The 14,425-nt window shown below is 37.6% G+C and overlaps 1 protein-coding gene and 1 long non-coding RNA gene across 5 annotated transcripts in view; one reads left to right on the forward strand and one right to left on the reverse strand.

The window, feature by feature from the left end:
• Positions 1 to 308: 308 nt before the first annotated feature.
• Positions 309 to 14,425, reverse strand: part of AADAT (aminoadipate aminotransferase) — a 66,454-nt gene continuing 52,337 nt past the window's right edge. For 2 of the 3 annotated variants that reach the window (XM_062622761.1, XM_062622878.1), the window contains exons 3-14: positions 13,927 to 14,095; positions 12,724 to 12,856; positions 12,001 to 12,075; positions 10,513 to 10,710; positions 9,718 to 9,783; positions 8,451 to 8,533; positions 7,146 to 7,242; positions 6,258 to 6,319; positions 3,960 to 4,024; positions 2,928 to 3,034; positions 2,166 to 2,267; positions 309 to 1,139 (exon numbers count right to left, since the gene is read on the reverse strand). In XM_062622761.1, coding sequence (XP_062478745.1) covers positions 1,098 to 1,139; positions 2,166 to 2,267; positions 2,928 to 3,034; positions 3,960 to 4,024; positions 6,258 to 6,319; positions 7,146 to 7,242; positions 8,451 to 8,533; positions 9,718 to 9,783; positions 10,513 to 10,710; positions 12,001 to 12,075; positions 12,724 to 12,856; positions 13,927 to 14,095 — 1,199 coding nt within the window. In that variant the 3' untranslated portion in view covers positions 309 to 1,097. The remainder of the gene's footprint in view (positions 1,140 to 2,165; positions 2,268 to 2,927; positions 3,035 to 3,959; positions 4,025 to 6,257; positions 6,320 to 7,145; positions 7,243 to 8,450; positions 8,534 to 9,717; positions 9,784 to 10,512; positions 10,711 to 12,000; positions 12,076 to 12,723; positions 12,857 to 13,926; positions 14,096 to 14,425) is intronic. The other variant, XR_009965640.1, reaches the window with a different exon arrangement.
• LOC134166430 (uncharacterized) lies at positions 5,206 to 13,888 on the forward strand. Of its 2 annotated transcripts, XR_009965889.1 has the most exons (3): positions 5,206 to 5,297; positions 8,215 to 8,306; positions 13,263 to 13,888. It is a non-coding gene; the product is annotated as an uncharacterized LOC134166430 (long non-coding RNA). The 2 variants fall into 2 exon arrangements; XR_009965882.1 differs by lacking the exon at positions 5,206 to 5,297 and having other exon boundaries at positions 8,107 to 8,306.

Raw genomic sequence — 14,425 nt, forward strand, 5'->3', positions numbered from 1 at the left:
CAAATTACCTTACTTCTTAGCAAAGTCAGACCTTGCAAAATTTCTGTGTGTGGTTGAGAAACCAAGTTGAAACATGAACACTTGCTGTTAAGCAGCACTACGCAGAAGGCACTGCTAGTTTGGACCTCCCATTAGCACCGTCACACATTGTATAAAAGGAGAAGTTTGTCTTCAAGGACAGAGGTGGTGCCCTAAGAACAGCTTTGGGACTGTGGGCTCTCCCTGGAGAATCTGTACAGTTAAAACTTTCTGAAGGTTCTGTATTTGTTGCCAGGAATCAAATGTTTGGGATGATAAGGGCCAAGAGATTAGAGATCAAAACATTTCTTTATTTTTCCATTTTGCTTGCTTTGTACACCTGGCAGTGTCAGAATATTGTCCATTCCACTATGTCCCCTGTTTAGTTACTCATGCTCCCCATTCAAAAGCACATCTGATTGATTAACTAAGAGCAGGTAGCAGTTCTATTAGCACATCCACATGCCTTTGCAAACCACAGAATTTCTAACACAGGTACAGAGTAATTGTTCACAGACTGAAGCTGGAAGCCAGAAATCGGAAAACCTTGTACAAGTTAGAAAATGAACTATAATCATAGCCTAATTTTGCTGGATCAGTTTCAGTTTTTCCACACCCGTACATCAGTTTTACCTGAAAAATGTTAGTAAAATTAAATATTGATCTTCACGATCTTCACATCTTCAAAACCAGATGCCATACAACAGGACAAGAAGGAAAGTGACACACAAGACAATTCCAGCATAAGGTGTTCGAGGAATGTGTCAGTTGGAATTAAGTAATAGTGGCTAAAATCACCTCAGGTGCAACTTCCTAAGTAACTGATTTCCCTCTTTTGCAACCCAAATGGAAAACAAAAGCCAAAACAAAAATCAATTCAAATGTAACAAAACCATGGATTTGACGGGAAACAGAACATTTTGGGTTAGAGTATTTTAAATGCTTCTGAATTTGAATAAACTTAGTGATGCAATGACCTGTCAAAGTAAACCCCCAAAAAGTGTTCTGATGAAATACAAATGTTAGTAAACATTTTCTGGAGATGATTTTGATTGCTGCAAGATCTCTATTTAGCTTTTTCATAAAGCTTCTTTTATAAGGTCAGCCAGTCTCTTGAAGGCCTGCAATGACACAAATATGGCTCACATTTATACTCCAGCATTACTTAAACAGGCAACACGTCAAACCTGTAAAGCTACTGAAACCAACCTACCCATATACAAACTCAGTATTTTATACTGCAAAATTCTGCTGATATTCCCTGTTTTCCTTTTATAATGTATAGGTCTGGAGGTTCTAAAGGTGAAAAGTAAAGGAAGAACAGTTGAATTGGGAAGCATATAAAAGATACCTTTGACTATCAATAGTATGGTTGTGAATTTTACAAAGAAGGAAGAAACAGAACTACAAAAGAAGGAATAGAAAGGCAGTAGAAGCACTTAGAAATTACAAACCTTCACAACTGAATGAAAGTACAACTACAAATACCAAACTGTTTCAAGCACCTGAATCAAATGAGTATTAAATCTGCACAAATAAATGTCTCCTATGTATCCACTGAATTCATAGATACAGCCAAATATCATCCAAACTGTAAAATACATAGATTTGTTCCTGAGAAATGAAATACGACGTATATTTCAATTGTATGCATGAAAAACAATATTCTTTCTTATAAAGGATTGACAACACACAGAGAAACAGGTAATTCAGTCTCAGGAATGGAAAGTCTGGAAAATAAAAGATATATGATGCCTGCTAATGCTAAAGCAAATAGCAAAACTTACTCTAGCCTCCAGTAAAGCCTTTATGGGTAATATCTGGGGGGGGGTTAAGTGTGAGAATCTCCATATATGCAATTCACAGAAAAATTTCAAGCGGTCCTAAAAATCTGGTACCTTTCAGGTCATTTGGATATGAATGTCTTGGCTAAGAAACAGCTAATACTGCTTCAAAAGTACTGCTTCATAACCCAAGTACTAAACAAATGTTTAAAGACGTTTACTAAAATGTTTACTAAAACATTTACAAATGTTTAAAAAAGTACTAACACTCAAGAAAACACATAAGGAGAAATAAGGAGAAATAAGGGAGCATTATTACATGAGATACTGTCTTGGTAAGAAAGTAAAAGGAAAAAACCTCACCAGATCCATCTGGGCTGGAGAAGACAAAGAGAAGGAGGCTCTGACGTAAGAACTTGGCTCTGAACTATTGATATTGAATGCTCCTCCAGGAACCAGTAGCACCTAAGAAAAATTGATTAGCCACCTGGTTATTGCCACTTGTGCAGTTTTAAAACACTATGTTAAATTAAATTTGACAGGCCTCACTGCTGAAAACACAGGGATCAGAACATGGCATAATGTATTTCTTCAAAATCAGAAGCCAAAATAGCATTTGAGTCAGACTTTTCAAAACAAAATCAAAGTGCTCTTACATTTTGTTTACCTAGGCTGGTGGGTTACCAGGTCTGCCTTATCATCACAATGTTTTGAGGCACCGGTAAGGTGGGATGTAGTTTACTCAGTACATAGTGCTGGCTCTTACAGAAATAAAATCCCACTTAATTTCTCTTATTGAAAAGAGATCGTGGACAGCCATTATTCATATAGGTATGTATATTAATATTCTGTATGTATGTATGTTGTATACATGATGTATTGTGCTATTATAATAGTTTAAATTTAAGTAAGCTGATTAAATATCAACATCTGAATAGAGACATGAAAATATTTTATTAATTAGTCACTATGTGACTGTGCCTGACTTGCAGACTCAGTGACTGTAGGTGGCAAGTTACCCTGCTTTTTTATGTATCCGCATATGTGTGGATAGAGATGGTAAAATCATTTTATCCTTCCCTCATTTCATTTTAACATCATAAGCCATTAAACCATAGGTCATACTTCTTTCTGCAAAGCTTTTTCCATGATGAGCTGCTGTGTATCAGAAATACCCTTAATTTTGATCCATAAGAACATCCCACCAGCAGGAGGGTACCATTCTGCCAAGTCTGGGGAGAAGGAGAGAAAGAGAAAACAAAGGAATTGGGAAAGAAACTTCCACCCCATCTTTAACTGATACGTCATCAATTCAGTGAATAGTAGATTTGTTGCTCTGATAACCTCAAAGGGAATGTAGGCCACATATTCTGATGCATTATTCAAAATTCCAACACATTTTAGGGTAGCCCAGTGGTATTACACTGTTTTGATACTTTGGGAACTGAGACAAAGAGGGCCTCGCCAGGTCAACAACCCCCGGTTTTTCACATCCATGCAGAAAAAAAAAGAAATACTTCATCTCTAAACCCTGGAATTAGCAAGAGTAAGTACATTAATGATTGTGTGGTACCCAAGCACCCATGTCCCATGAAAGTATCATCTAAGGTAGGTGGGCAGTTCTTCAGCAGTTATTGCTGATTCCACTTAAACTGACTAAAAGGAGTGAATCCCTAAGTGTAGTTGCATTATTGTTGATCAAATTTTTCTGTGCTGTGTGATTAACCACAAAAGGGAACATCTGAAATTGATTTCTGACAAAAAAATTGATTATCATTACTGCTGTATCTATTATTTATTTCTTTGAAATTAAAGCCACTGAATCTGATGACTATTTCAGAGATTTTAAGGACAGAGATTTTAAACATAAACAGCATAAGAACATACTGGAGCGAAATATATGCTCTTTGTAAAAGTGCTTTATGCAGTAATGTGGTGAGCTTTGTACTCACCACAATCCTCTTGTCCCACCAGAAAATCATGAAAACAGCAGTACCAGGTAATTTGTCCTAAGCTGAATATTTAATGTCATTGATTTGCTGTAGTGCTTATCTGTCACTTCAGTCAAGAGTTGAACTTTAGTGATTTTTCTTGAACACAAACATGATAAACAGTTTGGAAAAAAATTAAGTAATTAGCTATGTTGCACTCACTGACCTTTTAACCACTTGTCAGCAGCAGTGAGCATTGCATCCCGTTGGGCCCTGTAGAACTCTACCACTCTGAAAGTAAATTATCAGTTCAAAGTCATGATCTCATAGAGCTTCAGAGTACATTTCCTTCCAAAGGCAGAAACAAAGCTTTTCTACTTGAACAACTTAAGTGTACACTTAATGGAAATATAAACATATCCTAGATGGGCAAATACAGTATACTGTGTGTATAAAACTTTGTATATGTATCAGAGAGGTCTTGAATGCTTCAGCATGTCTCCAACAAAGCGCAGATCAACCACACGGAGAAAGTGCCTGCCTGGCTGCTTCTTAACTTTACATAGGTCATGAAAACTTTTTCAATATTATATCCATTCTGTCTGTACCAGTGAATGCAAGCCCTGTCAGCAATATTTACTGCACAAAATGGGCGTATTGAAGAGAATTAAGGACCTTACACATATGCAAAAGCACAGACTCAACATTTGTGCCTTTGGGTTGATTTCTGTAATAGGTACACATGGAAATGGTATTTCACAAAACATATGATAAATGTATCACGGCTATTTGACAGCTTCCCCTTTTCTACACTTCGGAATCTATCTCCTTCTCATGTTAAGTGAAGCTTACAAATAATTCACTCTCTCTCTGGGGAAAATGAGGAAAATGACCTGAACCCAAGTTTCAACATGGACAAGTCTTTCTTTTGTTAACATGAGACACCTGTGCCAGGGGAGACACAAGAGAAATGCCTGATACAGAGTTCATAAATCAGACAGCAAATGTGCTTCCAACTCTAGAGAAAACATAATCAGTAATTTTCATAATTTAATATTTTTTCTTATATACTCTCTGAACCAATAGCTTTAATTTGTGGGTGTACTTTAGTACACCTGATAGACAAACACCAACATAGACTCTATCTATAGTTCTGGGACTCAGCCTACACCAATTGCTACATTCTACATGAAATGGTGAATCTCACTTTTACCACATCACAAATTCTGTTGCATGATTTTGCCTTCCTGGTACAATTTTTCTCTCATGTCAGAATAAAATTATAAGTAGTAGTAAGACAAGACTTCCACAAAAATGTAACTGCTTCAAACAACAGACTAACTCCTACTCAAATGCATACTCTAACAAGTCAATCTTGTCCAAATAAAATCACCTGGAAGATATTCCAGTCAGCTGTTTGGCCTCATCAATAAGTCACCTGACAACTGAGCCTAAAAGGTTATAGAGGATTGCAGCTAATCTACTGCAATACTATTTTCATTATCTCAGAGGAAGAATGATCTTCTGGCTTAAGCAGGCATGCCTTTTGGCCTAGAAGAAGGAGGTAAGTGGAGAGATGCACTTGGGATATGTTTTTCAAAGTGCTGAAAGTTGAGCTGAAGCGTGGTTCAAGTTTCCTTGCAAAGCCCATCTTTATGTTCCTAATCTTTAAAACAAGGGCTAGGGCTGCTGTGTCAGCTTTGGGGGTTTTGCTGCTTTTTTTAATGCTGGTATTTACAGTATGGACAACAGGCAGGTGCTGTGGGGATAGAAGTGCCTGTTACAGTGAGGTATAAGAACTTTTTCTATGTTTTGCTCATATTCCTATTTATAGGTTTCTGTAGAGTTTACCCCTGCTAAAGTAGGAAGCTTGGGGTTCTAATAGAAACCAAGTATGGTGTCTGAAATGAACCATGGATAGTCAAGAGAAACTATGTTCCTCCAGCATAATAAATAAAAGCAAAATGCATGTCAGTCAGTATACAAAAAAATGTTCTGTTTCCAAGAATGGCAATAAAGGCAATGCTTAGCAAACGCAGGTGAACCTTGCTGTAGATCTTTCCATCAGCATCCAAAATCATTAGACTAAGGATGTTAAGAGGGTGAATCCCTGCTGAGTTAGTGAGGCAAGAATTCCCTTTATTGAAGCCATGTTGACCATTTCTCAGTAGATATGTGCTCAGTGATCTTAGCCTTTGCTATAGACTGTACCACATCAGCAGAGAGTTGCTGCCTGGGAGCTCCCAAGATCCTCTTGCACTCCCTTCACATGGGAGCTTGCCTAATGACTGGGCCTATGGATTGCCAGACTGCTGATTTGTAGTGGTAGGTTATATGCATTGACTTGCATATCTGCAGTTTCACACTGAGCTCCTTCAGGACTCTTCTGTGAATACTGTCAGTCTTGATGATCTGGCTTAATAGTGATCCATCTCTTCTGACTTTTTGCTGCAAAGAATGTTTTACGTAGGAAACAAGAAGCAGAAGGACAAATGATGGGATTCAGCATACGACATGACCCTACCTTTCTGTATGCTCCAAGAAACCCTTTTCTCCCCAGTGCTGAAGCAGCTGTAATATCATAATCTAGAGAAATAAAACATATAATCAATAATGTGTTAAACAGGACTGTTCTGAGATCATTGTAAGATACATTTCCTGATGCATTATTCAAAATTCCACACAAGCAAGAATTGCCTTTAAGATCTCTTGGAGCCTTTTATAAACAGAGGTGGCAAAGGCCATTGTAGTTCATGTTACTGCTGTCTCTAAGGATCATGGCAGTGTTTGGATGTTGGGATGGAGGGAGTTAAAAATGGATGGAGAGCTAAATATGATAATCGGGAAGAAAAAGGAAGGCAGTGTATGTTGATTTACTGTTGTGCCCATAACAGCCTCTTTGCTTTGTTGCCTCTCGCAAACAAATGGAGCTGGAAGACGGAAGTAATATTTAGATGAGCTCAATGTCTCCTTTCCTTATAATTAACCATAATGGGGCAGTAGATGGTAGACTACTTTGTAAGGTTTTTGTGGGCTGCCAGTATTGTTCTAATTATAAAATAATTGGGAAAAAAACCCAACCAACTCAAACAAAACCCAACCCTGAGTGCTTCTTCCAGTGTATGCTTTCCATTGAGGCTTTTCAAGGGAACCTACTAGCAAGAGATAAAGTATTTTACATCTTTATTCTTGAAATCTCAGAGTTAAGGGCATATTAGCTGTGCCTTCTGTGCACTGAGACACCATCTATCCCTGGTTCTAACTTCTATGGCAGTTTGTCTTCCCTTGGCAGAATTGATAATGTATGTGCTTATAAACAAAACTGCAAAAGTGCAAAGCTGTTTGTGGTTTCTTATGACCTGGAATATCTTAGCTTTTCTAAATATAATTCAGTTGACAGTTCAGTACTTGCCTGTGTGAAAGTGCTGGTGTGCATTGTTGAAACCTGTATGTGTAGAACAACTCTGTCGATAAGAGGCTTGGGTCCTGTCAGAAAACCTATTCTTAACCTACAGAACAAAACAACAGAAAAAAGTTACTACAGAAATGCAATGGGCTAATACTTCATGAGAGTTACGGTTTAACTTCTCACTGGGAGAACATATAACAATTTCATTGGTTTTGTAAGGATCTTTTATGCTTTTAAGTTTATCTGTACTTTAATACTGCCCTAAGCCCCAGGCTTATGCAACTTATGACGATTCAAAGTAATGAAATAAAAACATTTAAGGTTTTTTAATGCTTACAGTAGCTTCTTAGTTCTGAGACTTCAGAACATATCCCATATTTTTAAGTTTTCCTCTACAATCATAAAGATTTAGATGACTCAAAGGTAAGGGATTTCACATAATGAAAAATCATGAGTGCTCAGGCTTTCTGAAAAACAGATGGAAGCAATGAACAGCTTTACTCTTTCACTCCCTTTCAGTACTGCAGGATAAATGGAATTTAGACTGATAAACTAAATTTTTATTCCTGCTTCAATTCTAATGATCCATCTTTAGGGACTGGCTCAAGTTTTTCTTTGAAGAAAAATAGAACCAGTAAACTTATATGTCTGATAAAGACAAAAATGAACCATGGCTTTTCAGTGTCACTTTTGAAAGTGCAATCACACTTAGCATCATGTTATTGCCTCACTTTCTCAGGTATAGGGTTATAATGACTAGCTGTCAGTGCAGAATTCATATTATTTTCTTATATTTCATACCAAACAAAAGCAAGTTAATCAAATATGTTCATTTATGTGAAAGCCAAAACAGCCAGCCTAGTTTTTCAGGCAGAGAATTGTACGCCTAGAAGACTAGAAAGCACTACAATGCTACGAACAGTTTGTGGAGAATGCCACCATTTCTTTCTATACTACAAGTTTAGAGAGACTGCAGGAATGGTAAGAGATAGGAGAAATGGAAGAAGAAGAGAGAAAAGCTGCTAGGAGTTCCAGGAACACAGCTAGATCCAGCATCTGTCTTTCTGCCTAGATGGTGCCTGCAAGAATGGACTGCCTGGAGGGTCAGTATCAGAAGAGAAACAGAAACTGGAGTTACATGACTGCCAAGAGGTAACATGAAAAGTGAGTGGACTGCAAAAGCTGTGGATCCAAAAGTGCATTCCAGAAATGGATAGATATTAGATGAAAAAACTGACACGTCTGATCATTTTATATGAAGTCTTGTGCCTTAACAGGCAGTGCTGAGCAGCCCAAAGCTTGCCTTACCCAGATGAGAGAATTTTAGAGAAAGAGTCAGTCCTGATAACTCGACCATCCACATCCATTGAGAGGAAAGTTGGAGCCCATGGCTTGGGAGAAAAAGAAAAGTAAATTCAAGATGCTAGTCAAGATTATGATGTAATAATTTCATTTACTATGAAGACATAATTAATTTCTTAATGAATTATTTTGATAGTAAGTAATTTGATGTGCATTCAAAGAAAAATAATGCAGTAAATTGCTGGCAAGGGCTGTTTAGGGCAGCTATCTGTGATTACAATATTCCATGAAAGTCATCAAGAAAGCAGCCTTGTTTTTTTGATGCTTAGCCCACTGTTCAGCATACAAGTGCTCAGTTCAAGTTTTGGTATGAAGCCAAAGTAGAAGAGAAAAATAATTATTTCTTCGCCAAGATTTTTTTATGGAGTGAACAGACACTGTAATTTCTAAGATGAGGCTCTGTGGCTTTTAGATTTATCTTAAAAAATAATAATAATAAAATAAATCAGAAGCTATGGCCAAATTTTGATGGACTTCAGCACACTTTTTCCTTATCAGTAGTTCTACGTTTACGCCTTCTCCCCTTACACTCTCTAGAAAAGCTATGTAATGCTATTCAACAAGTGAAGCGGTTTTATTGCCTCCTTCCATAAAAACATATTGCAAAACAGAAAATGCTGAACCAGTGTTCAACATTCTACCGGTGTTTTACTGCTTTGTAAGACCAGCTTCTAGGTACTTGTGCAGACTGTGTTACTGTAGACCCCTGTGTGAAGATGGGTCAACAGCCAATTGTTACCCATCTGGGGAACATTTACATGAAGAAAAGAACCTGCCTATCCAGTAGCACTCCCTGTGGTATCTGGGAAAATTCTCTCAGGTTCTCCAGAAGGCCAAGGGGTAAAATTAGCATATAGTGGATTGGGAGTAGGCAATCTTCCACTGAAAGACTGGGCTGAAGGGATCATTAAGGGGCTGCTGTTTTCAAGTGCTGCTTCAGTGGCATACTTGTTTTGCTCTGGAGGCAAAGTCTTAGCTATCTTGACTACTGCAGGAAACTCTGTCCTGTAATAAGGCCTGAGGAATATAAACATACCTGAGGCAATTAAATGCCAAAAAGGGGACAACAACTGAAAGTAGCATAGACCGTGAGGCCTACAGCTACCCTGGAGTAGGACATGAAGAAGGAACATGCAGGAAGATCCATGGCTCATATCTTGGGTCTCTCCTGGACCAGAAAAGGTATAGCTAAGGATTATGGAAGACAAATTACCTTTTCAAACTGAACAAAGTAGTAAGGATCATCTTCTATTATGAGAAAATCATATTTTCTTGCAAGCTAAAGAAATTAATAAAAAGAAAGGATTTATTAAAATGTAAAGACACTGTAAATTAAGTACTTACTCTACCCTGGGCCTATTACCAGGACCAGAAGGATGAAATTCTTTCCTGTTAGGGTGGTGAGGCACTGGAATGGGTTGCCCAGGGAGGTTGTGAATGCTCCATCCCTGGCAGTGTTCAAGACCAGGTTGGACGAGGCCTTGGGTGACATGATTTAGCGTAAGGTGTCCCTGCCCACAGCAGGGAGGTTGGAACTAGATGATCTTAAGGTCCTTTCCCACCCCAATTATTTTATGATTCTATATTATCCTTTGTATTGCTCATTCGCTGTATACAAGGCCCTATCAAGAGAAGCTTTCAAATGCCCAATTTGGACATCAAGCAATTATAAGAGTAAACATGGTACCTGCTGTACAAAGTCAAGTGTAATAACTGAATCTGTTCCATATTAGTGTTCCAGCTGTGTAGGAATCTTGCAGTAAGTCCAGTTAGAAGCCCATGGCAAAGATACTGGCAAACAATGGGGTACTATTGCAAAAAACAATTTATTTAATGCATAGTCCACCCCTGAAGAGTTGTCATGAAAGAGGTTCTGCTAGAAGCAAGTTTGAGGAGGAGTGTCTACTGGACCAATAATTGGCCCAAATACTACACATGGGATATCTTCAACCGAGACTGACACTTCTCCATTTCCAGCTACAAGGCTCACAAGGCCCCAGCTACATACCTGGTAAATCTCCTTCTTGCGCTCTGTGGTCAGAGAGTTTCCGGTTGGGTTGCACCCATTTGGAACAGTGTACAGGAATTTGGGAAGGTGACGGGTATCATCTGGGCTCCAAGTAGATAGAATTTCTTTTAGAGCATTTGGAATAATGCCATGTTGGTCACTAGGAACATTAATTATGTTACAACCCAGTGGTCTCAGCTGTTGACAGAAGGAACAAAACTGTCATAATCCCGTAATTCAAAGGTCTTCCTTTTGTCATCAACATTGTTAGATTTCACTAATACACAGTCTTTCTGAATTTATAGCTATAATCTCAAGCTCCATTTGCTCATGATTAAAAAGAGTTTGCCTGAATTTGCTGTGGAGCTTGTCAAATTTACCACATTACTCTTTATTTGGCCTGTTAAGCCATCTGAGGAGAAAGGGGTAGCTCTTATGTCCAATTGCTCCTCTTCTCTAGGAAATTGCATATGGTTTTTGCAATCAAAAAGGGATTTTGTGAATTTGAACTGTGTTCTCTCAGGACTCCCTTGGTCTCACTACAGATGCTATGTTCACAGTACCTTCATTTCCTACTGACATTTTGCATTCTACTTCAGTGGAAGTGCCAGAACTGCAAGCTACTTCTGACAAAGGACAAAGAATCTGTTCTTAACAGATATACTCAGCAATACAAAAGGGAATGGAATGATGCTACTGCAATGACACATTAACAGCAGTACGAAAAAATACAGGTAAAATTCCAACAAAAAAGCATGTTGTCTCCCCTCTATGGAATTTCAATTTGTACCAGGTAGCAGTCTCCATTTTTAAACAAAAATGCAAGCTGCTGCATTGCCAAAATATATTCCTAACAAAGTATATTTATTAGACAAGATATTCAAACTTGGCACAGTAAACATCAAAATTCCTTTTGATGCATGAGGACATGACTGAAATTGTGTATTATCTATTCTAACCCTTCTTTTCTTATGCATGTTGAGCTGACATTTGAGTACATACTGATAGTTATTTTTCAGAAGTAAAATTTGCTATTTTTGTATAGTTCTTAATAATTCACCTCTTCATACTCATATAAGGATGTGTTAGGCCTATTCCAATTTTATACTATCCATAGCTATGGTATAATCAGACCACAAAATACTTCAGCTGAATGTGCTGACATGTTAAAATACCCACTTGTTATAACTTTGTTTCAACAGAACTAGGTTATAATGGCTTTCTTTCCCGTCCCAAATGTGACCCTAGTCCTTGAATGAATTAGGATAGAAGTTCCTCTTCCAAATCCCAGAATAATTTTTATAGAACTTAGTAGAGGGGCTTCTATGAATTAAGATTTATGAACTTAACTTGACTAACACTAAAAATGTGATTCCTAAATATCTTTTCACAGTAAACAGAGCATATATAAGCCTGCAGATCAAGTACTAAATTGCTGTTTACTTCAAAAGTAACCTTCACAATGTTGTGTAGCTAAAAAATACTTACAGCTGCTAGTGTTCCAGAGTATGTTGGTGCATCCAAGAGGATGTTGTCCCCAGGGTTAATGAGCATTTCAAACACCTGTAAAAGAGTATTTTAAAAGATTGTGCTATTCTTGTATACATGCTTCATACTTCTGACTTCTTCATGGGATTAAAAATCTTGATTAGGTATTAGTAATTCCCTAACCACATAATTATGCTGTCTGTGAGAAAAGCATTGAACTGATTGGATAAAAAAAAAAGCTTTAGAGCCAAATGAAGCTGGGTAATCAGCTATAGAATACCAATCTGAAATGGAAAGACAGTGCTCTATTACACAGTAGAAACAGTACTTCAGTTAGAGAAAGGATCAACTGAGTGAGTGGACTGGAAAGGGTAATTAAGTGAAACAATTAGAGTCGAGTTACAGTAACACAAATAATGCACTTATGTACTTATTACTGCACTACCTGAGTAATGTAAAATGTTACCTTAACAGAGTATTTTCTGACAGGCTCTGGTTTACCTCAGCATTTATGACAGCGAGACTGCCACACCAGTTTTATTTCAGTTCTATTATCTTGTATTGATAATACTGGGACATGTATTTAATAAAGTACCCTGTTCATAGTTATACAATGGCATGTCATGCCATATATAACTGAATAATGAATCATGTATAACTGAACTAATGAGAGAACAAACATCTCAAAGAAATACTTTTAACATATGAAACTTTCAGTCTTACTTTACCCAAGCCTTCCTGACTGCCAGTTGTGATACACACTTCCATTTGTCCTTGCTCAGGACTGTAGTTGGCTGTGGGGGGATTATGTAGATTTCGCTGGAAATTCTTTAGCCAAGACAAAAGCTCTGGAACCCTGAAATGTGAATAAATAAGGTGTATACAGTGTCTTCTATAGGCCAAAGCTAGGCTGTTCCTTTAAATCACTGCCAAATCTAGCACACAGTCCTAAGTCTGATTTCAGCTGTCATACAGATACACTTTGATGTTAATTTTATGACTACTTTATCAAACCATGAAAATCAGACAAATGTTTCCTATGGGAAAGCAGAAGAGATGGGCATCTGTGGTCCGTATACCAAATCATCTGAAATGGGCAGAAATGATTTGACAAGGATGGAATAGGGGTGGAGGCTGAACTATGTCCACTCTTAAGAGTGATCTTCCCATACTCAAACTTGGCAACGTGGCAAAACTCTCAATGCGCTAGTAATAGGCTGCAGCTAATAAGGATTTCTGAAACAGGTTTTTTAAAAAAACAGGTATCAAGATCTTTCAGGATGTTCACAAATGGCTGGGCTCATTTCAGTATCAAGAAAAGTCTGAACTTCACTGATTAATGCCCTGCTTGCATCTATAAATTGTGTACCTAAATATTTTTGCCAACCTGTCACAAGCCTGACTCAGTGCTGTCTGCTGGGGAGTTACATGACTGCTAAAGTAACTTACTGATATGCAATTTCTGTACTAGAAATGACAATACTATAAATAGTTCCAACTATCACTAGCAATATATATTGATTTCGGTCTATGGTACCAAATGAAAGTAACCCAAACACTCCAGAATATGGGAAATATGTAGTGCAATGCAGCATCTTTTAATGAGGATCTTACTGCAAAACACAGAATGATTCCTCCTAGTGACCTGGGAGTCTGGAGTCTCAAGTACTAACAGACAGGAAATGCTCTGGCATGAGAATTACTAGTATTAGGTTTGTGGTAACTTTTTAAAATCGCTTATCTGCTGAAAACTTTCCGCTTAAATCAAAATGTAAATAGTGAGGCAAATTGAGAGAAGTTAAACCTTTTTTGTAAAACAGATTTTATAACCAGGTTTTAAAAACACAGGTGAATTAATACAATAATAAAGGATTTTGTGATCCCTTAATTCTGGTATCTTGACATGCAAGCAGTTGTGAAGGATACCCTGCTGAGGCTGAGTACTGGAGAGCTCTCTTCATCAACTCTTCCCCAATCTCAATAGCACTTCCATGTCCAATGGCAACAGTAGCCTTTTTAAATGGAAAAAGGTCAGGGTTTGGTGCTCCTCCAGCCAGAGAGATGAGAGATGGAGGAGACTTCTCCATCAATTCAGCTAGAGTAAAAGAAAAAAAAAACCTTGGTTACAATTTGATTATTGCAACACTGATCATATCCTTTAGTCAGTATGCAATTATACTCCAGAGAAGCTTGTTCCATTTCTAACTTCTTTTTAAACTGTCATGAATTCAGAAGGATAATGATTCTTTTCAAACTCACCTTTCTACCCAGATTAAATGTGTGCGTATGTGTGTGTGGCAAGGGTACATGAATGAGACGGACCAAAACAAAAAAAAAAATCTTTAAAGTAAACTATAAATAGCTTTTTGTAATCTTACGTGGTCTGTTCTACTATTACAACAACTCGTTCTGTGACCGGTGTCTT

Source organism: Pezoporus occidentalis, unplaced genomic scaffold (genome assembly GCF_034315485.1).
Source record: "Pezoporus occidentalis ecotype Australia unplaced genomic scaffold, CSIRO_AGI_Poc_V1 ctg1, whole genome shotgun sequence".
Lineage (NCBI taxonomy): Eukaryota > Metazoa > Chordata > Aves > Psittaciformes > Psittacidae > Pezoporus > Pezoporus occidentalis.